At 47.1% G+C, this 22,989-nt stretch overlaps 2 protein-coding genes across 4 annotated transcripts; one reads left to right on the top strand and one right to left on the bottom strand.

Annotated features, from left to right (window-relative positions):
- The first annotated feature begins 96 nt into the window (after window positions 1-96).
- On the top strand, window positions 97-6,217 carry Gcdh (glutaryl-CoA dehydrogenase). Its single transcript, XM_075976723.1, has 12 exons — window positions 97-167; window positions 233-364; window positions 449-475; window positions 1,103-1,246; window positions 1,392-1,454; window positions 1,579-1,749; window positions 2,686-2,815; window positions 2,893-3,109; window positions 3,572-3,675; window positions 3,893-4,018; window positions 4,215-4,375; window positions 5,736-6,217. Exons 2-12 carry the CDS (start codon window positions 262-264, stop codon window positions 5,807-5,809), a joined length of 1,320 nt encoding a protein of 439 aa, XP_075832838.1. The 5' UTR covers window positions 97-167; window positions 233-261; the 3' UTR covers window positions 5,810-6,217.
- On the bottom strand, window positions 5,476-21,932 carry Syce2 (synaptonemal complex central element protein 2). Of its 3 annotated transcripts, none has more exons than XM_075976726.1 (5): window positions 21,878-21,932; window positions 21,387-21,499; window positions 9,345-9,498; window positions 6,719-6,907; window positions 5,476-5,654 (listed from the first exon to the last, which is right to left on the bottom strand). In XM_075976726.1, exons 1-5 carry the CDS (start codon window positions 21,890-21,892, stop codon window positions 5,595-5,597), a joined length of 531 nt encoding a protein of 176 aa, XP_075832841.1. In that variant the 5' UTR covers window positions 21,893-21,932; the 3' UTR covers window positions 5,476-5,594. The 3 variants fall into 3 exon arrangements, with proteins under 3 accessions (XP_075832841.1, XP_075832840.1, XP_075832839.1); XM_075976725.1 differs by having other exon boundaries at window positions 21,869-21,927; XM_075976724.1 differs by lacking the exon at window positions 21,878-21,932 and adding an exon at window positions 21,684-21,745.
- Window positions 21,933-22,989: the final 1,057 nt, after the last annotated feature.

Here is a 22,989-nt window from a genome sequence, read left to right as displayed (position 1 = left end):
GGACAACCTTCCTGCGCTGAGAAGAGCCAGCCTGCAAAGCGGCTGAAGCCCTGTCCCCTTTAAAAGGCAGAGCCACGGAGGGGGGGGGGTGGTCTGGAAGGAACCAATGAGCAACCATTAGGCCGAGGTCAAGCGTGCAGGTCCGGAGCACAGTCGGCTTGAACCAGGTAAGAAGGGTACGGGGTTGGAGAAGGCTGAGCTCCTCTGCTCTTCTGACGCCTGGCTTTTCCAGGTAGCGGTCGCTGCGCACTCGCCGGCTACATGGCTTTGAGAGGAGTCTCAGTCACCGCGCGGCTACTGAGTCGCAGGTCCGGCCTGCACTTCCCACTTGTCCCGCGTACGTGGAGTTCGGCGGCACACACTGGTCAGTGCGGGGACCTGGGATGGGGTTGGCGGGGAGACACAAGGACACTTTCTCAGTGTGATTTTTCTCGCCCTGTGTTTGCAGAGAAGACACAGAGCCCATCGGTCAAATGTAAGACCCTCCTTTCGGGGCTGGAGAGATGGCTCAGAGGTTAAGAGCACCGACTTAGTGCTCTAAGTCCTTCCAGAGGTCCTGAGTTCAACTCATGGTGGCTCACAACCATCTGTAATGAGATCTGGCGTCCTCTTATGGCCTGCAGGCACACATGCGGACCTGTATACATAAGTAAATCTTGAAAAAAGAAAGAAAGAAGAATCTCCTTTCCCACTAACCCCTATCCAGCTGTTGCCTTGACCTTTGGTGGTCTCTGTGATTGCAAGGGAAGGGAGGCTGGGTTGTGCCCAGGGTCAGAAGCGCTACTGGGCTAGAGAAGGGTAATGTTTATCAGACTGTTTTGAAACCAGCATTCACCTGGAGCGAGATAGGGAGAATGGGTGCAGTTTACAAATCTGGAAGAGGGCCGGGCCGTGGTGACGCACGCCTTTAATCCCAGCACTGGAGAAGCAGAGGCAGGTGAATCTTTGTGAGCTCTAGGCCTGCCTGGTCTAAAGAATGCGTTCCAGGACAGCCAGGGCTACACAGTTCTAGAAATCCTATCTCGAAAAAACTTAGAAGTAAATAAGAAATCTGGAACAGATAGCAGGGGTCTGACTGACTCGAACTCCATGCCCTACCCAGCCTCTCGTCCTGGGTTTGACTGGAGGGACCCACTGGTGCTGGAGGAACAGCTGACCGCCGATGAGAAACTCATCAGGGACACGTTCCGCAACTACTGCCAGGAGCGACTTATGCCTCGAATTCTGCTGGCCAATCGGAATGAAGGTGCCCTGGTGGAGGGTGGGCACCCTGGGCTCCTCAACCACACAGGATTTGCACCTGCTGTAGTGCACACACGCTAGCTCTGTCCCTGGAGTCAGGGACTCCATCAAGCTGAGAAGGGACTTGACTCTCGCACCCATCTCTGCAGTTTTTCACCGGGATATCGTGTATGAGATGGGGGAGCTGGGCGTGCTGGGACCCACCATCAAAGGTAAAGGCATTTCTGTGTATACTCTGCAGTCCTTACTCCCAACATTCCACCCCGGCCCTCTGCCCGGTCCCAGCTGGGCTGAACTTTGGTCATCTTTGATCTACCTGATCCTCTTCCACACCAGGGTATGGCTGTGCTGGAGTATCATCAGTGGCCTATGGGCTCCTGACCCGAGAGCTGGAGAGGGTGGACAGCGGCTACAGGTCAATGATGAGTGTTCAGTCCTCCCTCGTCATGCACCCCATCTATACCTATGGGAGCGAGGAGCAGCGGCAAAAGTATCTGCCCCGGCTGGGTAAGCAACTGCTGCCTGGTGGAGGGAAGTCAGCCTGGTCTAAAATGCAGATCCCAGTGTCCCCACAGCCTGGCTTCTTTCCTTCAGACCACCTGTGCCCTTGCCAGGCCTGAGGGCTCAGTTTCCTTATCCCATGCCATCTTGGTTAGCCTTCTCCTCCTCACCTCCCCTTTGACTTCACCCGTGGCCATCATCATCTCCCCTTGAATTTGGTCTCTGGTCTCCTCATTCCAGTCCAAAGTTGAAAGTCTTAACTGCTAGCCAGGTCCATGCAGCCTGTGAGCAAGCCCAAGACCTTTCCTCTACTTCTCTGGTCACTCCGATTCTATTGTAGACAGGGTCTCACTATGTAACCCTGTTTAGCCTGAAGCTTTGTAGACCAGGCTGGCCTCAAACTAAGAGGTCTACTTTCTTTAGTCTCCTGAGGGAGAGAGAAGAGCTAGGATTAAAGGCATGCATGACCATGCGCATCCCTCTGGTCACTCTTGACTGCTCAGCTACTAGGGATTCTCCAAATAATCGTTACCTTGGTGATTACTCTTCCTCATACCCTTCCTCAGGCTGTGTGTGGTGACACAGACCTCTAATCCTAGCACTTAAGAGGCAGGTGGATCTCTGTTCTAGGACAGCTAGGTCTACACAGTTCCAGGACAGCCAGGGCTACATAGTGAGACCTTCTCAAAAACAAAACAAAGAAACAAGAAAAACTTCCTTCTTCCGCTAAACCTTAGTGCCCTTCAAGACACTCTTGCCAACCCCTTCCTTCCTTGCCTCTCTCACATTATGACAGTGTGATTATGGCCTGGACCACTTCCTCAGCTCAGAGTGCAACGATGGTAGGGAGTATCTGCCTCAGTTATAGGCCTGGCTCAGTGGTGAGGTAATTTATCAGATGAATGAGGCTTGGTAGCCTTATGACCTGTCTTGTGCTTGCAGCCAAGGGTGAACTTCTGGGCTGCTTTGGGCTTACAGAGCCCAACCATGGGAGTGACCCAGGTGGCATGGAGACCAGAGCTCACCACAATCCATCAAACCAGAGCTACACTCTCAATGGGACCAAGACCTGGTGAGGGCCCCAGGTGGTAGTGGGTGACACAGTGTGGGGATAGCAGCCAGATCCCTCTATAACTTTCTGGTCCCCAGGATCACCAACTCACCAGTGGCTGACCTGTTCGTAGTATGGGCTCGGTGTGAGGATAACTGTATTCGGGGCTTTCTGCTGGAGAAGGGAATGCGGGGCCTCTCAGCCCCTAGGATTGAGGGAAAGTTCTCCTTACGAGCATCGTCTACTGGTATGATCATCATGGAGAACGTGGAGGTGCCCAAGGAGAATGTGCTCCCTAATGTGTCCAGCCTGGCGGTATGTGGTATGTGGTAGACACCTTGGGTACTGGTGGGGGTTACCTGCTTTCTCACCTTTTCAAGTGGAGAGCAAATATAATGGTCCTTGTGCAGGAGTTTGTGTGCTCCCTGTTCATGGATGTGCTAATTGTACCTCTTGGGATACCACCTTACTCATTGGCTCTGCCCAAGATATATATGGGTCCTGGACCACTTTCTACACTGCTTGTCTGAGCAGCTTCCTGTCTCCTGCCAGCTTTATGCATACTGAGCACTGAGGTCAGGCCGCATGCTGTACAGGACTACGTGCACACAGAATGGAAAGGCACTGAAAGGCTTGCTGCACCCCAGTTTTGATGTACACACCCTATGTGATTTAAATGTGGATTCCCTTGTTTGGGACATTTGGAAAATGGATTTTCTTTCACAGTTGGTTCTTCCCAGACCTTCAGCTGACTGAGACTTCTTGTTGATCTTATAGGGTCCCTTTGGCTGCCTTAACACTGCCCGATATGGCATCACGTGGGGTGTGTTGGGAGCTGCTGAGTTCTGTTTGCACACAGCCCGGCAATATGCCCTGGACAGGTGTGTGGAGGTGCTGTAACACCTGAGGGGTGTGGAGGGTCTTGGAGTTCACCTTGTTCCCCAACAGTGACTTCCCCAGCACCCAGGTTTAAGTTCTCTGTTCTGAGCTTGCTCAGGACATCCTGAGCAGTTAAAATGTTGAGCCAATAGCAGGGTCATCATAAATTGGGAAGCCTCTTGAACTATACAGGCCCTCATTTGACCTTGTCTGTTCTAGGATCCAGTTTGGCGTCCCCTTGGCCAGGAACCAGCTGGTTCAGAAGAAGCTGGCAGACATGCTCACCGAGATCACACTGGGCCTCCACGCTTGTTTGCAGCTTGGCCGTTTAAAGGATCAGGACAAGTAGGGATTATACTCTATGATTGAATCCTGGCCCTTTCTGTGGTCCTTCCCAACTGATGGCCCCAGGAACACAAGCTTCTTTCTTGGTTTAGATGGGTTAGATCAGGGATAGCCTTGCCAGTTGGACATGTGCTCCATCTGTTGGGTGTGACCAGTGCATGAGACCCAATGTTTATAACATATGTGCCACTCCCAGGGCTACTCCAGAAATGGTCTCCCTGCTGAAGAGAAATAACTGTGGGAAAGCACTGGACATTGCCCGCCAGGCACGAGACATCCTGGGAGGAAATGGGATTTCTGATGAGTACCATGTGATCCGGCATGCAATGAATCTGGAGGCCGTGAACACTTACGAAGGTCAGAGCTGGACCCTGGGCTTGGGGAAGAGGGTGTCACAGTGGCCTGGGGGAGGGAGACAGCAGTAAGGAGCCAGAATAGCACAGCTCCATCCTCTAGCTCCTCCTATCCCTTACCTAGAGATACTCCACAGATGTTGTAGGAGTAAGTATATATGGGAGTGACTGCATGACTTCAGAGGTCCCAGTGAGCACCTGAGATGCTCCTGGCCCTTGTTCTCATCGTGGCACAGGGCATGGAAGGAGACACAGCCCTAGAACCAAAGCGCCAAGAGATAGACATGGTTCCTGGTGGTGGGTGTGAGGAAAAGAACAGCACACTGTATCACAACTTTGTTCAGAGGAAAAGTTGTTTGTAGACTATGGGAGTCTTGTACCCATGGCTTAGGACAAACGTGGAAAAAGATTGAAAAATGATACTGGGGACAGGGGAAGAAGGGCTGTAAGAATGTTGTCATAAAAACATAAGAACCTGAGTTTAAATCCAGAGCCCTTATAAAGCCAGGGCTCTTAGGTAAAATGGGAAACTGAGGCACAAATCCCTGTAAGTTCTCAGACCAGTCAGCCTGGGTACACATAGTGAATAACAACAAGCCCGTCTCAAGTAAGGCCCAAGACCTGAGGCTGCCCACTGGCCTCCAGATGTGTCGTGGCACGTGCACCTACACTCACGTATTTCTCACCAGTATTTAAAAGGGAGGAATATCCAGTGTGATCCGTGCACAATGGGACACTAGCTTCATGGGCAGAGAGGCTTCTAGACAGAAAAAGCAGAATGTATGGAATATTTTCACGCCTCAATAACTGAGGGTTTGAACCAAGGGAAAGTCGCAGTCTTCAGTGTTTATCTGAGGCTACTGGATGAAACATTCCAGCAACAGTGAGAGGGAGAAGTGGGTGAGATCCTACAATGCGAGCATGATTTGGGATGGGTCAACCTTGGGCTTCTGAAAGTAAATGGATCATTTAACTGTGTAAAAATGGAACTATTGGTTTCTGCTGCTGTCCCTAAAGATGGGGTGGAGCAAAGGACCATCCATGTTTTTGCACAGATGATCAGTTTTCCCAATTCTGGAAAAAAGTAGGCCAGGGTAGAAATCAAACATTTAAACATTTAGTCAACTGTAGGTGTGTACAGAACTGTAAACAAACAAACAAACAAACAAACAAAAACCTCAGTATGGCTCAGTGGGCTCTGTGTTTTCTCTTGATGGCTGTCATTAGAACGGGAGCTTCTTACAGCAGTCAGCATTCACCATCTGCTCTTCTAAAGTGGGGACCTAGGGCAGCACGAGACGTGACTTTAAAGGTCATTTATGAGCTGAAGATTACAAACAAGTTCTAACATTCATCTCACACAGGTACACATGACATTCACGCTCTGATCCTTGGGAGAGCAATTACTGGGATTCAGGCATTCACAGTTGGCAAGTGAACACACTTCAATGGAGAAACGCTTGGCTAGATCCTGGCAGCACCACACACTGCTCTGAGTCTGCTCAAGAAGTGGTGGACGGACCCAGCTTTTATGGTGGAAAGTGAGACACTGGTTTGAGACTATGGAAATTTCCTTCTGAGAGATGTTCAGATATGTTCTACAAAAAAAGAAACAATTCTCTGTAGCCTTTTAAAAATGAGATCAGATTCCATCTACCTTGTTTTCAGCTTCTTCTAACTGGGGGAGGAGAGAAAGACAAAGAAGCCAGTAAGTGAAGTGGAGCAGACCTTGTGAGAAGGTGCTCTGGAGTTTACAATGTGTCTTCCTTCCTGCCTCCATCCCGGGGCAGTACCTTCTGTGTTCAACACCAACCAGATAAGAGGAAAATAAAGAGCCTGTGCCTCACTCACTGGGGTTGGTCTGGGTTTACTGGTAACCACAGAGTGGTAGTTTGGGGAGCTTCACATAGGAGGGATGAGCATGCCTGGGGTTGTCTTTCTGGACTAGCTCATAGACTCTGAGCTAGACAGTCTCTGACTGGTAGGGGCACTTTGTACTTCTTTCATGATACAGCTAACTAATTACACAATAACATGGATAACAGATTTCTCAGTCCAGACTATGTGACTTGGGACCCCAGAAGGTGACAGAGCACCAAGGGCTTTTGGAGGGACTGTAACCCTGTGGGCTAGGACTGGCAGTATAGGGCTTAGTAACAGTCCTGTTTCCTAGAGTTAGGGTGGCTATCAGTGGCAGAGCACTTGTCTGGCATGTGCAAATCCATGTGCCCCGGATGTCATTCCCAGCAAAGCAGGGAAAAAGGAAAAGGTCTGGTTGCTGTTCATATGTACTCTCAGCTGAGTCATTCCAGGTCTCTTTCCTCACAGGATACCTCTGAACTCTTACCTCAGACTGGACACATAGGTCCTTGTATACAGTTTCCACAGTTTGGCAGACTTGTTTGAGCTCCATTTCTAGAAGGCTGATCTTTGTCATCTTCTGAGTGAATTCTTGGAGTCTTTCCTGAATGATCTTGCTGTGGTTGCTGTACACCTGGTACATCCTCTCCTCCAATTTCTCTGTCAGATCCGAGACCTTTTAGAGAGTAACAAAGAATTGTACTCACTGTAGGCAAAATTTTGCTTATGTGTTACTTCTTTAGAGACATGGCCCTGCCTGTACCCAGGCTGGTCTTGCTTGAACTCATCGGCCTTCCTGTCTCACACTCCTCAGTGCTGGGATTACATGCACACAGGTGCACACCGCTAGTCTCAGTTCTTTTGTTTCAGATCATCAGTCTCACATAGTCAGGATTGGCCTTAAGCTTGCTATGCAGCTGAGGCTGGTTTTGAATGGACCCTAGTGCTTCTACTTCCCAAGTGCTGGGAATTATAAGGATATGCCATATGCCTATCTTCTTTTATTATTTTTATTCATATGTATACAGTGCTCTGCCTGCATGTATCCCTGCAGGCCAGAAGAGGGCACCAAATCTCATTACAGATGGTTGTGAGCCACCATGTGGCTGCTGGGAATTGAACTCAGGACCTTTGGAAGAGCAGGCAGAACTCTTAACCACTGAGCCATCTCTCCAGCCCTAGCTTCTTTTATTTATTCAAACAAGATATAAATGTGTGTTCAGTTGGTTCATCATCTTAAATTTAGGAATGATTAAAAATCAACAGGTGGGCTGGAAAGATGGCTCAGAGATTAAGAGCGCTGGCTGTTCTTCCAGAAGTCCTGAGTTCCAATTCCCAGCAACCACATGGTTGCTCGCAACCATTTATAATGAGATCTGTAGACATACATGCAGGCACAACATTGTACACATAATAAATAAATAAAACTTTAAAAAAATCAACAAGAAAAGTTAAATCTGTAGGAAATCAGGTGTAGTGGTACAAATCTGTTATCCCAGCCCTTGGGTATAGAGGCAGGAGGGAGGGTCTCCTGGGGCTATGCATTGAGTTCCAGGTCATCTAGAGTTACATAGCAAGATCCTGCCTCAAAACCCCAAAATAAAATGTACAGAAAGACATGTATTGGTTCTATGCAAACACTACCTCATTTGAATGAGAGACCTGAACACCATCTGTGAAGACTAGCATCCATGGAGTTCTGGAACCAATCCTCTTTCTGATACTAAGAAAAGACTATCTGTATTTAAAATAGAAAAGGTGTGACTGAGAGCCCAGGACCAGTGCAGTTCATGGTCTGCTGGCTGTGCATTTTCAAGCAGCATCAGGCACAGCCATTGATACTGCATTCCAGCAAGCATAGCTCAAGGGATGAGCGCCATGTGTGCTATAGAGCCAACTATCTCATCCCAGACCATGGGTAAGATAGCCCAAGCTACAACCAGGCCTGCTGGAACAGTCTGTAATCCTAGCTACTTAGAAAGCCAAGGCAGGAGCCTGGACTACAGAGTGAGTTCAAGGCCAACAGGGTAAATGACACCCTGCTTCAAGATAAAAAGGCCCCGTATTAGAATACTTATCTAGCATGCTTAAGACTCCAATTGAGGTGGATAGATCTAGGTTCCTGAGTCTAGTTCCCTTATGTCATTTACCATTTTATTTTTAAAGATATGGGTGTTTTGCTGCTTGTCTGTAACATGCATGCCTAGTGACTGGAGGTCAAAAGAGGACATCTGATCTACTGGAACTGGAGTTACAGGCAGTTGTTACCTGACATGGGTGCTAGGAGTCAAACTCAGTCCTCTGGAAGAACAGTAAGTGGTCTTAACTGCTGAGCCATTTTGAGCCCCAATTTTTTGTTGTTGTTGTTTAATTTTTTTTTTGAGGCAGACTCTTAGTATGTAGCACAGCTGGCATGGACTCATTATGTATGCTGGTCAGTGGATGGCACACACCTTTAATTCCAGCACTTAGGAGGCAGAGGCAGGCAGATCTCTGAGTTCGAGGCCAGTCTGCTCTACAGAGTGAGTTCCAGAACAGCTAGGGCTATACAGTGAACCCCTGTCTCAAAAAACTTGGAAGGAAGGAGAGGAAGGGAGGAAGGGAAGGAAGAAGGTAAGAAAAAGAAAGAGAAAGAGGAGAGAGAGAAACTCACTATGTAGACCACGCTGGTCTTGAATGCACAGAGATTTGCCTGCCTTGCTTCCTAAGTACTGGGATTAAAGGCAGAGCTACCATACCTGGTTTTACCACTTTAGAAATTGCTTATATGGCCGGGCGGCAGTGACTTTTAATCCAAGTCAGAGGCAGGCAAATCTCAGTGAGTTCGAGGTCAGTCAGGACTGTTATACCCTGTCTTGAAAACGAAAAAAAAAATTGTGTGTGTGTGTGTAATGAGGTATCAAACCAATAGCTGTTTTCAGGTTAGACAAATGCTCTACCACTAAACAACACACTCATTTCTGAGCCTTAGTTTTCTCATTTATGATATGGGCCCAATCTATTGAGTGTTCTAGAATAAAATGAGAACTGTGTGCAGAGCATCTTACAGGGTTCCTGGAACCCAACAGATGTCAGACCATAGGTTCTTCCTTCCCTTTGAGAGATTCTGTCACCTTCATCTTGAGGTTGTCCCTGAAGTTGGTCATGAGTGCATGGTCCTTCTGCCTGCTCTCATTGATGTTTTCAATCAGCTCCTGGGCTTTCTTCTTCAGGATTTCAATGCTAGACTCCAGAGAGGAGAAGGGTCCTGGCAGCTGGTAGTTGGCACTGAAGTGGAGATATAAGGGTTAAACTCTGACTTCTGAAAGCACTGAAAGTATCATGTTCTTCTAAAAGTGGCTGACCTGAGTTGGAGCTCAGTGGTAGAATATGTGCTTATCACAATTGAGTTCCATACACACACGCTCATGGGGGCCAGGGAGAACGTGATCTAATGAAGCTGTATGGCATGAGTGAGGAAGGTGTGGACTGCTGCCTTTGTGGGTGACACTCAACAATTTCCCTATTTCATTTGTACCTTGAGACATGGGGCAGCCTCCCAACCCTTGAATAGCCTAGATGAAAGAGTGTAAGTCTAACCTGCCTGCACTTCCAGAACACAATCTGTGCAGCGCAAAGCCACTGTTCATGTCTGTATGTATACACCACTGGCTTCTATGAAGTGAGCACTATGGTAGTTTCCATAAGAACCAACATATGTTGACTATTTGGTCCCTAGTTGGTGAAACTATTTGGGGAGGATTAGGAGGCATGGCCTTGGAGGAGGTGTGTCATTGGAGTTTGAGGTTTCCAAAGACCAGCACCATTCCCAGTATGCCCTCTCTGCTTCCTGTTTGTGGATTGAGATGTGAACTCTCAGCTGCTGCTACAGGCAACATGCCTGCCTGCCACCATGTATACCCTGTGGCTCTACACTACTGTGCTTGTCACGGATGATCAGAACCTCAGAGGACTGTGCACTGGTTGCCTTTGTACTCTAGCATGCAGTTGTCCACAGCCCATTTTGTTGTTGGTTTCCAGGCAGTACCTCATTCTTTAGCCCAGGCTGGTTTCAAACTCAAGGCAACACACCTGCCTCAACCTTTCAAGTGCTGGGATTACAGACATGAGTCACTATGCATAACTTCACTCTCTGTTGAATGAATAAAGGGCACTATTGTGGAGTATTATTTTAAGGTGTGTTACATTTCTTCCTACTGCTTTTGTTTATCATGCAAAAACATGTTCCATTTGTTTGATTAAATAAAATTAACGTGTGGTCAGGAGGCTAAGTCAGTAACTAGCTGACAGGAAGGGGTAGAGAGGAAACCAGGTATATAGTGAGTGTTCTTAAGTGGGACCTGAGCAGGTCTCGTGGGTTTTTCAGGAGATGCAACTAAGAGGAGAAGGTGAGCTACTTGTAGTTCAGCCTCTCTGAGCTAGCAGAATTTCACCTCAACCTTTGAAACCTGAGTTCTATAGAGGAATAGAGAGATGTAGATAAAGTTTCCCTTTGAGAGAGCCCAATGTATGAGGGAACAGAATTCCCGCCCACTGCGACCCTTGTGGCCGAACTATACTGCTGAATTGCAGTTGCTGATTAGGTAAAAAACAACAGAACACCCACTGACCTATATAATCCCACCTCCATACAGAGACTCAGGTTTATTGTCTTCCAATGTGTTTACTATAGGACTGCTCTAGAAAGGCAGAAACACTACATACAATGAAGTCAGTTACAGAAAGCATGGGAACTAGGAGGCCAGTCCCTGAACATTTCTAGAAAATTACTTTTGGGGTGGAACAGATGTACAAAGGAGTCTCTGGCCTCTGAGGCTTCAACCAGTCATCTTTCCAAGTCTGAGCAGGGTGGAGATTCACTCAAATCCTTGTGTGGCTTGGATGTTTTCGAAGGACAGCTATACTCTCCTTGCAAGAGCCTAGGCCTGGGGAACAGGCTCAAGATAATACCCAGTCTTGGCTTCCCCAGCTGTTTCCCTCCAGTATAGCTTCAGACAGGGACTATGCCCTCAAAGCTTGCTGGCGACCACAGCTCCTCTTACCTGGTATACCCTCCCAAAAAAACTACTGTCTCTCTACAACCAAATGCTTTCTCTTTTTCCATATTCCATGTTCCAGTTTTTGTTTTTGTCAACTTGACACAGGCTGGGGTCATCTAAGAAGAGGGAACCTCAATTGAGAAAATGCTTCCATTAGATAGGCCTGTAGACAAGTCTGTGTGGGCATCTTCCTGATTAATGATTGATGTGGGGTGATCAATAATTTGGTCCTAGCTTGTATAAGAAAGTAGGCTAAACTGGGTGGTACTGGTGCACGCCTTTAATCCTAGCATTCTGGAGGCAGAGGCAGGCGAATCTCTGTGAGTTTGAGACCAGCCTGGTCTACAGAGCTAGTTCCAGGACAGGCTCCAAAGCTGCAGAGAAACCCTGTCTCGAAAAACCAAAAAAAAAAAAAAAAAAAAAAAAAAAAGAACAAAAGCCCAGCCAGCTCTCTAGTCCCTCCTCTTATATCTTTAACCTGTTTGGGTTGACTTTTTTCTTTCTCCTTGGCATGTGCTACTTCAAATCTCTTCCATCTTTTTTTTTCTTTTTTTCTTTTTTTTGGTTTTTCGAGACAGGGTTTCTCTGTGATTTTGGAGCCTGTCCTGGAACTAGCTCTTGTAGACCAGGCTGGTCTCAAACTCAGAGATCCGCCTGCCTCTGCCTCCCAAGTGCTGGGATTAAAGGCGTGCGCCACCACCTCCCGGCAATCTCTTCCATCTTTAAAAGGTCTCTTTCTGTGTATCTCCTACTATGTCACAGGCTACCCTCATTCAGCCAGTATGTAGAAAGAGCTACTTACACTGCTAATTTGTATTTTCCAACCTCCCATTTACTTTTCAACACACTGCAATGAGGTTCCTGCCCCAGTTCTTAAATAAAACAGCTCCTGGTATCCAGTGAGACCCTGCAGTTAGACCCTAGCACAATCCACACTGTCATCCCTTGGCAACTGTTGTCACTGTGGGGACCCACACCACCACACACATCTGGAGGACAGAGGATAATTTCCAAGAGTTTGTTCTCTAATTCCATCATGTGGATCCTAGGGATCAAACTCAGGTCATTAGGTTCAGAGGCAAGAACCTTACCCCATGAGCCATTCGCTCCCTGACTCTGCTGTCTTCCACAGTTCGGGCCAGCTTTCTTCAAGGGTGTCCTTGTAGGGCGGGGTGCCCGGGCAGTGACTTTCTTACCTAAGTCCTGGATCCTCTACAACAGTGGTTCTCAACCTGTGGGTCACAACCCCTTTGCAGGCTGAATGACTCTTTCACAGTGGTTGCCTACAACCATTAGAAGACATAAATATTTACATTATGATTCATAACAGTAGCAAAATTTTAGTTATGAAGTAGCAATGAAAATAATTTTATGGTTGGAGTCACCACAACATGAGGAAATGTATTCAAAGGTTGCAGCATTAGGACGGTTGAGAACCACTGCTCTAGAAAGAACTACCTGGCCTTAGTGTACACATCAATTACAGTGTTAACATCTTTGTCTATAATCCAGCCAACTCCAGACTCTAGGACTGAGCCTTGTAGAATTCATCTTCTCTATCCCCATGTGCAGCCAAAAAGTGATTATTTTGTTTTTCAACACAGGGTTTCTCTGTGTAGCCTTGGTTGTCCTGGAACTCATTCTGTAAACCAGGCTGGCCTTGAATTTACAAAGATCCACCTGCCTCTTCCACCCAAGTGCTGGGATTAAAGGCGTGTACCTGCTGAGCCCAAATTAAAGATTCTTAAACTGAGTGTGGTAGTACACTTAAAACCAGCACTTGGGAGACAAAGGCAGGTGAATCTCTCCAAGTTCAAGGGCAGGCTGGTCTATATAGAGAACCTGTCTCAACAAACAGACAAAAATAATGATTCCTGAGGGCTTTCATCACCACCCATACTTTGGTTACCCCAAAATTTATTCCCTGCCCATGTCCCTCTTCAACCTCCTAAAAGTGTCTCCTTCCAGACCTCTCAGCAAGGCTATCCCAAAGGCATTCAAGCTTCATCTTTGTCCACCAATTAACATCTCTCTTTTTCTCCCTACACAAGATCCCATCCTCCCTCCTCTTAGTAAATGATAAAGCCACCTGATCCCAACACTAAAAATTTAACAGTCTGCCTAGAGATGGGTTTCTCTGACCCTCCAGGTCCTATCTAGAAATCTAGTTTCTACCTTTCAAAATTTCCCCCAATCTATTATCCTTTGCAGTATTGTGGTTTTCATTTCTCACCTGGATCATTGTGACTTTCCAAACCAAAATCTGACCTCCTAATCCTGTGTGACAGCCTAAAAAAGACCCCCAGGGCCATATGGTCAAATCTAAATTCCTTATATAGCAGACAAGGCTTTCCAGGGCCTGGGCCTGCACCCTTTCCAGCCTTACTGTTTTGTTTTCTATGTAGGGTGGGCCCCAGGCTCTGTAAATGCTAGCTAAGTGCTCTATTACTCAACCATACCCTCTGCCCTAGCAATCTGACCCTTTCACAAAAAATTTCCCCAAACCCACTAGCCTTTATCCAGAACCACTTCCCTTTCTGCCTCTGCCAAAGCAAGACCTAAGCTTCCCCTCCTGTTCTTGGTCATGACTCTTAGATTATGTTTTTTGTGTTCAGGGTGGAAACGACAATTCTCTTCTGTGCTTTTCAATACTTCAAAGACTTCACTATGTGCTGAATTCCTGAATGTTCTCCTGACAGAGCTACTCTAAGATCCCTGCTCTCGTGCCTTCTTACACCAGCTTCCCTTGACTCATCCTCTTCTGGACTAGCTCAGGATTTCAAAATTAGATTCATCTTGTGACGTGTTTCTTTTTGTGTAATTCTCTGCAACCTGACTGAACTCCTAATGGCTGCAAGATGCTCTACTACAATACTCAAGAGTTGAGGTGAAAAATCACTTGAATTAAACTAATTCAGATTTTGTGGTGGGACAAATGCCTGCATCAGATGTCTACTGAGAGCATATTTTTATTTTTCCAAACCCATCTTTTATGGATTTCAGCTTTTCCATTTCATTTTCTTAATACTCAGCAGCTGCATATTAATCAAGATGCTAATGAATCATTGGCTTCCCTGGGTCTGTACTCACCAATTAGCTTTAATAAACAAAATGTGTGGTGTCCTCTCTGTAGGTTTCCTCAGTTCCTGGGCTGACTTCTGTGGCAGAACCCTGGACTGAGGCCAGGGATGGAAAAGAGCCCAATATAGTTATGGGGCTTGCTTGGCCTGTGTGGAGCCTAGGATGGGGGGCCTTTAAGCGTATCGATGCACCCATCTATTATGTCTGTCCTTCTAAGGAGACCCTAATCAGTTCCAAGAATTAGAAGAGTTCCCAAGCTGGCAGGGGGCCCAGGAAACGGGTCTCAGCAAAGAGACCATCTGTTCGCTCCAGGTAAATCTATGATTGGCAGGCGTATGAGCCAGAGCTACCCACTGATGAGGCCTTCTTTCCACGGCCTCTCACAGATAACACAAATAAATAAGCCACCAGCCACTTATGACCATCTTGGGGGACAGTCCCAGGAGAGGGACCCACAGAATCTGGCACTCAGGAAAAGTGATGTTTTGCTGAAGTCCTGCCAGGAAGGGGGAAGGTTTGAGTGGAAGCTGATGAGCCAGTTCCTCACCTACCTCCCCTCCAGAAACGTGTTAATATTTCAATCATGTTGCTGCGTGTTGGCTGCTGAGTTCATTAACTGGTCCCTGTGATGATTTTCATCCATCTGGTTTTTGGCTCCTGTAGAAGTCCTTCAAGTTTGTAAACGCTTTCTTTGCTCGTGCCTCTTTACCTCAGAGATTCTGGTCTAAGTGTGCTATTTGCAGTACATTTATCAAATAAATGATTCATTCATATCTGCTTGTTTTCTAGTTTCTGACTAATAGCACTAATTCCACCCTGTGGTCTGCCTTCTCATTGAGAAACGGGGAAGAAAAGGGAGAGCTGTCTTTGTCTGGGTCCTCTGGCTCTGACCTCAAGTGAGCTCATTCAGTCCACAGCTGTCATCACAGCAGCCTCTCCCACAGCACCCTAGCAGTCCCTGATATCACACCACTTTGAGTTCCAGCACAGAGATCCCAGTTTTGATTTCTTACCTTGGCTGTACATAATCATGAAAATGTCCCCTGCTCTCCCACACACCTCAAAAAATAAAAAAAAAGGGGGGGGGGTTAATGTAAAATAGAATTTAAGTTCTTGCCTCTGATCTAGAAGCTAGCACCTCTGGGAAACCATGCCAAGCAGTAGCAGGGATGTCCTGGTGAGCACTGAGCTACTACTGGCTCTCTGAGGAATGGGGGAAAACCCTGATTTGAAGTTTGCCAAATGCCACACTGTGCAAATATTCCCACTATAGCAAATATCAAGCTTCCAACACAAACTTGCCAACTTGGGAAGGGATATATAGAATCAGCTCTTGCAAGCCAGTAGGAACCAGTTCCAATATACTTCCTCCTGCCTATTCCCTAAAGGCTTTCCCCCAACCTCCCCTGCTAAATGGCACCCTAGACAGAACCCCCAACCTGATCCATATCCACTCACACGTCCTTCAAACCATTCTCTACTTAGTAGTCAGGGCATTTCTTTCTTATTTGTTTGTTTGTTTTGAGGCAGTCTCACTACGTAGCCTCAGCTGTCCTTGAACTCAGAGATCTGCCTACCTCTGCCTCTGGGGTGCTGGGATTAAAGTTGTGTACCACAGCCAACCATCATCTCTTTATAACAGGAACCTGAGTATGCCACTTCTCTGGCCCAACAGTTCCTACTAAATATAAGTACCTTTCTTCTAGTACCCACTAAGGTACCTAAATCTGTGGACACTCATATACACACCTTCTGTAAAACGGTGTAACACTTGCAGAGCCTACACATATTCTTCTGTTGCAAACCAGGTGTGATGGTGCATGGGAGGTGGAAGCTGCAGCACCAGTTCAGGACAATTTCAGCTCTGTATCAAGTTCAAGGCTAGCCTGGACTACATGATAGACTTTCAAAAGGACAAACAAGCCTAATAAGGAGTCAGTGAGATGACCCCATAGGTAAAGGCCACTACTAATCAAGCTAAGAGACCTAAATTCAATCCCAGGAACCCAGATAAACATGGAAGGAGAGAAATGTAATAAATCTGTTGGGTGGTCTGGCAATTTGGAACCTGACTATAAAGGAGACTATATATACTGCATCCCCATAAAAACTTCTATATGGATGTTCATAGCACTAGTACATATAATAGTCAAACATCTATTTGTCTATTGATAATAAAATGACAGATTCATAGTATGTAATTTCATTTGGCCACAAGGAGGACCGAAGTTCTAATAAAGGCTAAAGGTATAAATGACATGCCAAGTGAAGAAAGTTAGACACAAAGGAGCACATGGCATATGACTCCATCCAAATGAAATGTCCACAAAAGACAACTGTATGGAGACAGAAAGCAGATTAGTAGTTACAGGAGATAGGAAAGAGGCAAGGAGATATGAGGTTTCTTTTTTAGAATGATGAAAATGTTTCTAAGTTGATTATGATTGTATGGCTCTATGAATGTAATAAATCACACACTTCCACAGGTGAGTTGCATGGCATATCACAGGATGAGCATCCTCAATTCTAAATTCCAAAATTCAGGGCAGGCATGGTAGTGAATACCTTTAATCCCAGCCCTGAGGAGGAAGAGGTAGGCTGGTGTAAGAGGTTTTTCTGTCTATGTGTTGCTTTCATTGGCTGAATAAAGAAACTGCCTTGGCCTTTAGATAGGGCAGCACTTAGATAGGTAGAGTAGAACTGAATGCTGGGAAGAAGGGCAGAGAGAGCAGCCATGGAGCTGCCAGGTCAGACATGCTGAATCTTTCCTGGTAAGCCACAACCTCGTGGTGATACACAGATTAATAGAAATGAGAGAGCTAATGGGCCAGGTAGTGTTTAAATGAATACAGTTTCTGTGTGATTATTTCGGGTGTAAGCTATGGGGCGGCCGGGACCAAAAGCAGAGCCCTTTCCTTCAACAGCAGGCTGATTTGAGTTCAAGACCAGCCTAGTCTAAGATGCCAGGGTTGCATGTTGAGACTTTGCCTTAACAAAATAACCCCCAAATCCAAAACTCTACAATGCACAGAAAGATTCAGATAAGCAGATGGCACATGCCTATACTCCTAGCACTTGGGAGGCTGACACAGAAAGACCTTGAGTTCTAGGACAGCTGAGCTGTACAGCAAGACCCTGCCTTAAAAAAACAAGGGCTGGGTGTAGAGAGTGGATGAAGTCCTGAGTGGATGTGCATTGTTGATATGAACATAGCGTATCAAGAATTTCAATGCCTTAGATTCCTAGAAACAACAAATTCTTCCCATGGTCTAGGTCAGATGTTGACAGTGTCTGTACAAAGTATAAACCACAGTTGGGTTTTTTTTTTCCTCCTAAATGTTTACAGCCTGAGACCTCCCTACAGAGACACATACTGAAATTAGCAAAATCTGCCTCCTCAATTGGTTAATATATATGTATATATATATATATGTATATGTATTATATCTGCACACACACTCATATATATATATTTATATAAATAAATGCACTGAGTTTTGGGGCTGCTGCTAGGGTGCCTTCATCAGAGCACATAGTCCACCCAATCCCAGCTTTTCTGTACATGTGTCTGTCCTTTCTTCATTCCTTTGTCACACCAGTCAGGGTCAAGTTCAAACTGCTGTAGTTTCAACAACTGGAAATGTACACTCAGTACACATACCATGCATAAGACACTGGTTTTTGTCAGGCGATGGTGGCACACGCCTTTAATCACAGCACTCGAAAGGCAGAGGCAGGCGGATCTCTGTGAGTTCAAGGCCAACCTACCTGGTCTACAAGAGCTAGTTCCAGGACAGGCTCCAAAGCCACAGAGAAACCCTGTCTCTAATAAAACAAAAACAAACAGAAAGAAAGAAAGAAAGAAAGAAAGAAAGAAAGAAAAGAAAAGAAAGAACAAACTGAGAAATTGGCCCTCATTGAAATTAAAAACTTAAAAGCCAGGTGTAGTTTATAGCTGTCTTATTCATAACTACTAAAATTTAGACGTGATCAAGACGTCCTTCAAAAGTGAACTGAATATATACTGGGGCATATCCACACAAAGGACATTTTGAAGCACTAAAAACAAGTTAAAAAAAAAACAACCAAATGAGTTGTGATGCCACCAAAAGACAATGAGCTATCACAACTCCATATTGCTAAGTCCCTAGAAACCAAAAGCGCTGGCTTAGCCATTGTTGCAATGCCCATCATCTAGACCCTCAATGAATATCTGGTTGAATAAAAGTCCATGGGAAAAACTTTTCTTTTGTTTTTTTTTTTTTGAGACAGGGGTTCTCTGTGTAATAGTCCTGGCTATGCTGGAATTTTCTTTGTAGACCTGACTGGGCTCGAACTCTCGGAGATCCACCTATCTTTGCCTCCCATGTGCTGGGATTAAAGTTGTCCGCAACTACCACCCAGCTGGGAAAAACATTTTTTAAGTTATTCTTGACACTTTTTTCTTTCACTCCAGAATCTAATCCATTATCGATTTTCAGATCTATCCTCTTAAATATTTCCAGAACCTGACACATCTTACTACTTCCATACCACCACAGACCAAACTATACACCTTGCATTTGGGATTATTCCCATTGCCTCCACACTCCTGTCCTTTATGTCACAGCAGCTAGGGGGAGCCTTTTACTACTTTCTTTCAAAGAGAACAAACTTCTCTAAAAGGCTAGATAGTAAAAAAACAAAACAAAAACAAAACAACTATTTTTTTTTTTAAAGATAGTCTCATGATGTAGCCCTGGCTGGCTTGGAACTCAAAAAGATCCATTGGCCTCTGCCTCCCTAAAACTTTTTAAAATATTTTTTATGGTTTATTTAACATTATTATTATTATTATTATTATTATTATTATTATTATTATTATTTGGTTTTTCGAGACAGGGTTTCTCTGTGGCTTTGGATCCTGTCCTGGAACTAGCTCTGTAGGCCAGCCTGGTCTCGAACTCACAGAGATCCGCCTGCCTCTGCCTCCCGAGTGCTGAGATTAAAGGCGTGCGCCACCATCGCCCGGCTTAACATTATTTTTATGTGCATTGGTGTGAAGGTGTTAGATTCCCTGCAACTGGATCTTCAGACAGTTGTGAGCTGCCATGTGGGTGCTGGGTATTGATCCCGGGTCCTCTGAAAGAACAGTCAGTGCCCTTAACCACTGAGCCATCTCTCCAGCCCCTCCCTAAAACTTTTTAATATAAAGTAGTCAAATGGAGCTGGGTGATGGTGGTACACGCCTTTAATCCCAGCACTCAGGAGGCAGAGGCAGGCAAATCTCTGTGAGCTCGAGGCTAGCCTGGTCTACAAGAGCTGGTTCCAGGACAGGCTCCAAAGCTACAGAGAAACCCTGTCTCAAAAAAAACAAAAACAACAACAACAACAAAAGTAGTCAAATGGTGTTGGTCCTCCCATTCTTAAACCTCTGAGAGGCATCTGAAGTCTGACTACAAAGCTAGGGATGGAACTCAGTTGGTAGAGAGCTTGCTTAGCATACACAAAGCCCAAAACCCAGGGTTTAACCCCAAGCACTGTATAACCAGGTGTGTGGCAGTATAAACTATAATCCTAGTAGTTGGGAGATGGAGGGCAGGAGGATTCAATTCAAGGTCACCCTAGATACGCGGTTAGTTTGAGGCCAGCCTGGGATATGTAAGAACCCATTGAAGGAAAGCAAAGAGAAGGTAGGGAGAGGAGAGGTCTAATTGTGTCTCTTACTATCTCTCTCTCTCTCTCTTTTTTTTTTTTTTGGATCTTTTGAGACAGGATTTCTCCGTAGTTTTTGGTTCCTGTCCTGGAACCAGCTCTTGTAGACCAGGCTAGCCTCGAACTCACAGAGGCCTGCCTCTGCCTCCCGAGTGCTGGGATTAAAGGCGTGCGCCACCACTGCCCGGCTACTATCTCTCTCTTAACCTGTACTGTTCAATAATCTCTGCATGCCTATACACCAGCTGCTCCTCTGCCTGGAGCAGGGTCTTCCCTACCCAGTGGCTTACTTCTCCTCACCACCTCCAGGAACTCTGCTATGACCTTGAGGGTGAATCAGTCACCATTATTTTTCCCTCACACCCTGTAGCATCTGGACTGCTACCTAGCTGGCTCTCCATTTCCATAGGCTCTCATCCATGGATTCAAATCACAAGTCAAATTTAGAAGAGGTTCTGGGGATGGGGCGCTTGCTTGCATTTTGGAAAAAATATTCATTTTGATTTTTATTGCGAATATTGCGTATCACCAGTGTGTGGCGACGCACACCTTTAATTCCAGCACTCAGAGGCAGGCAGATTCCTGTGAGTCCGAGGACAATCTGGTCTGCATATTGAGGTCCAGGCCAGGCAAGCCTACATAAGGAGACCGCTTTGAGAGAGAGCTGCAGAAATGGAAGATCAACAATTAAGAGCACTTCTTGCTCTTGCCGAGGACCCACATGGTGGTTTACAACCATCCAGAACTTCAGTTCCAGAGGATCTGACATATGACATACCCTTCGACCTGCGTAGGCGTTAGGCATGCGCATGATGTACACACACACACACACACACACGCACACACACACACACACACACACATTCAGCTAAAACACTCACCCAATCAAATCTAAAACACAAAAAACAAAACAAAACAAACAAACCCCTAAAGTCTACAGAAGCAGGGCCGTAAATGACATGGTTCATGAAACAGGCATTTGCTGCTAAGCCTGAAGACCAGTTTCATCCCAGAACCACAAGGTCCAACAGGTTGTGACTTCCACATGTTCACCATCTCACACACATACAAGATAAATATTAAAACAACAACAACAACAAACGGCACGAGAGAGCATGAGTCTGAGGATGAGGCTGCTACGCAGTGTGAGAGAAGGGGCTGGAGCGCCTGTAGCTCGGACTCGGGGGGCGGGGGGAATCCTGAAACTAAACCTCGTGGGTACGGAAAAGATGACAACGTGTCGCCAGCACCCTGGACCGTGCTGGGCACGCGGAAGGTGTTACGTCACCGTGGAACAAGACCTCGTGGAATGACCCGCGTGAACCAAGACGGAGCCCCCACCTGGCTGCCGCGGCGCTAGCCTCTTCCTCGTGGTTCTCGTTCTGCTGATGCTCCCCGCTCTCCACAACCGCCTGGGGCTCCTGGTCATTTAGGTCCACGGGAGGCACCTCCACCTGCGAGCACAGGAGGTTCTGAGAGGCGGCGTGGGCGGGCGCCCCCACCCGTGTCTGGTCCTCACAGGGGATCCCTGTGGCGCGCTAGAGCTTCGGGCAGACAGCGAGAGAGCGGTGCGCCCCTCGTCCCCTCCCCGGCCCGGTCCACACAGCGAGGGGCCTTGACGCGGCGCCGGTAGCGCACCGCATGCCCGCACCGCCTCTCCTCCATCAAGACTAGCCGTTCCGTCAGCCAGAAAAACCTCGCCTCGCGGGGCAGGAGGCGGCCCCAACAGTAAGGGACGGCCCCCTGCTTCAGGTCGGCCGGGGAAGAGCCGGATCCCGCCCGCCCTTTGCCCCGCCCGCCGCCCACGGAAGGGAAAACTTCACCTCACGTACTCCCTGGCGCTCCATTTCGTCTTTTCCCGCCTCGGAGCTCCCGCCCTCTGCTACGCCTCCGTCTTCTGCGCACGCTCCGCCCTCTGCACGCCCAGTCTTCTGATAACGCCCCGCCCTCTGCACACGCTCCGCCTTCTGAGCATGCGGGGCTTCCGAGCACGCCCGCCCTCTGCACACCTTTGCTTTGCCACGCCCCCGTCTTCTGCTACGCCCCGCCCTCTGCACACGCCCCACTCTCTGCTACATCCCTCCTTCAGCACGCGCCCCGCCCTCTGCACGCGCCCCGCCCTCTGCACGCCCCTGTCCTCTGAGGACGCCCGCCCTCTGCTACGCCCCGCCCTCCGCATGCTGGTCTTCTGCGCACGCCCCGCCTTCTGCTACACCCCGCCCTCTGCGCACGTCCCGCCCCTCCTCGCGTAGAAGCGCTCCCTGGCCCCGCCCCCCAAGCTTACACTGGGCCCCGCGTGTGGTTAGGCGCCAGTGGAGTTATGCTGGTCCAGCGCCCACCGTCAAAGGTGGCAGAGCGTATTTGCAGGACTAGAGGGTCACCTGTGGCACTCAGAGTTTGACGAACTCATACTGTACATCGGCGTTCCGCCCCTCTGTTCTACAATTTTTTTTTCAAAATCTTCTGAAACAGGGTCCCACTATGTCCTGGCCTAGGACTCTAACGTAAACCAGGCTGTCAATGAACACAGAGATCAGCGTGCATCTGCTTCCAGAGTGGTAGAATTAAAGGCAGGCACCCCCACGGCTAGTGATAACCAGCGACATTTATTTATTTATTCATTTGTTCATTTATTTTTTTTGTGAAGCAAGGTTTCTGTGTGACCCTGGACGTCCTGGAATTCACTTTGTAGACCAGGCTGGCCTCGATCTCAGAGACCTGCCTACCTCTACCTCCTGAGTGCTGGGATTAAAAGCGTCCACCACCACTCCAGGCTGTAATTTTTTTAAATAATTTTTTTTTATTTTATATGCATTGGTGCTTTGCCTGCATGTGTGTCTGTGTCAGATCCCCTGGCCCTGGAGTTACAGACAACTGTGAGCTGCCATGTGGGTGGCGGGAATTGAACTCTGGTGAATTTTTATACATTTAACCTACTTGTGTG

This window comes from Microtus pennsylvanicus, chromosome 6 (genome assembly GCF_037038515.1).
Source record: "Microtus pennsylvanicus isolate mMicPen1 chromosome 6, mMicPen1.hap1, whole genome shotgun sequence".
In the NCBI taxonomy this organism is placed as follows: domain Eukaryota; kingdom Metazoa; phylum Chordata; class Mammalia; order Rodentia; family Cricetidae; genus Microtus; species Microtus pennsylvanicus.
Note: the sequence above shows the minus strand (reverse complement) of the source record. Positions and strands in the feature narration are given on the sequence as shown.

Coding starts and splice junctions, on each gene's coding strand:
- Syce2 (XM_075976724.1), bottom strand. CDS start 21,710: ATGGAGGAGAGGCGGTGCGGGCATGCG. Junction 9,499..21,386: donor GCTAGCGCCGCGGCAGCCAG/GTGGGGGCTCCG, acceptor TCTCCACTTCAG/TGCCAACTACCAGCTGCCAG. Junction 5,655..6,718: donor ACCTATGTGTCCAGTCTGAG/GTAAGAGTTCAG, acceptor GTGCTGCCCTAG/GTCCCCACTTTAGAAGAGCA.
- Gcdh (XM_075976723.1), top strand. CDS start 262: ATGGCTTTGAGAGGAGTCTCAGTCACCGCGCGGCTACTGAGTCGCAGG. Junction 1,455..1,578: donor GCTGGGACCCACCATCAAAG/GTAAAGGCATTT, acceptor CTTCCACACCAG/GGTATGGCTGTGCTGGAGTA. Junction 3,110..3,571: donor CTAATGTGTCCAGCCTGGCG/GTATGTGGTATG, acceptor TTGATCTTATAG/GGTCCCTTTGGCTGCCTTAA.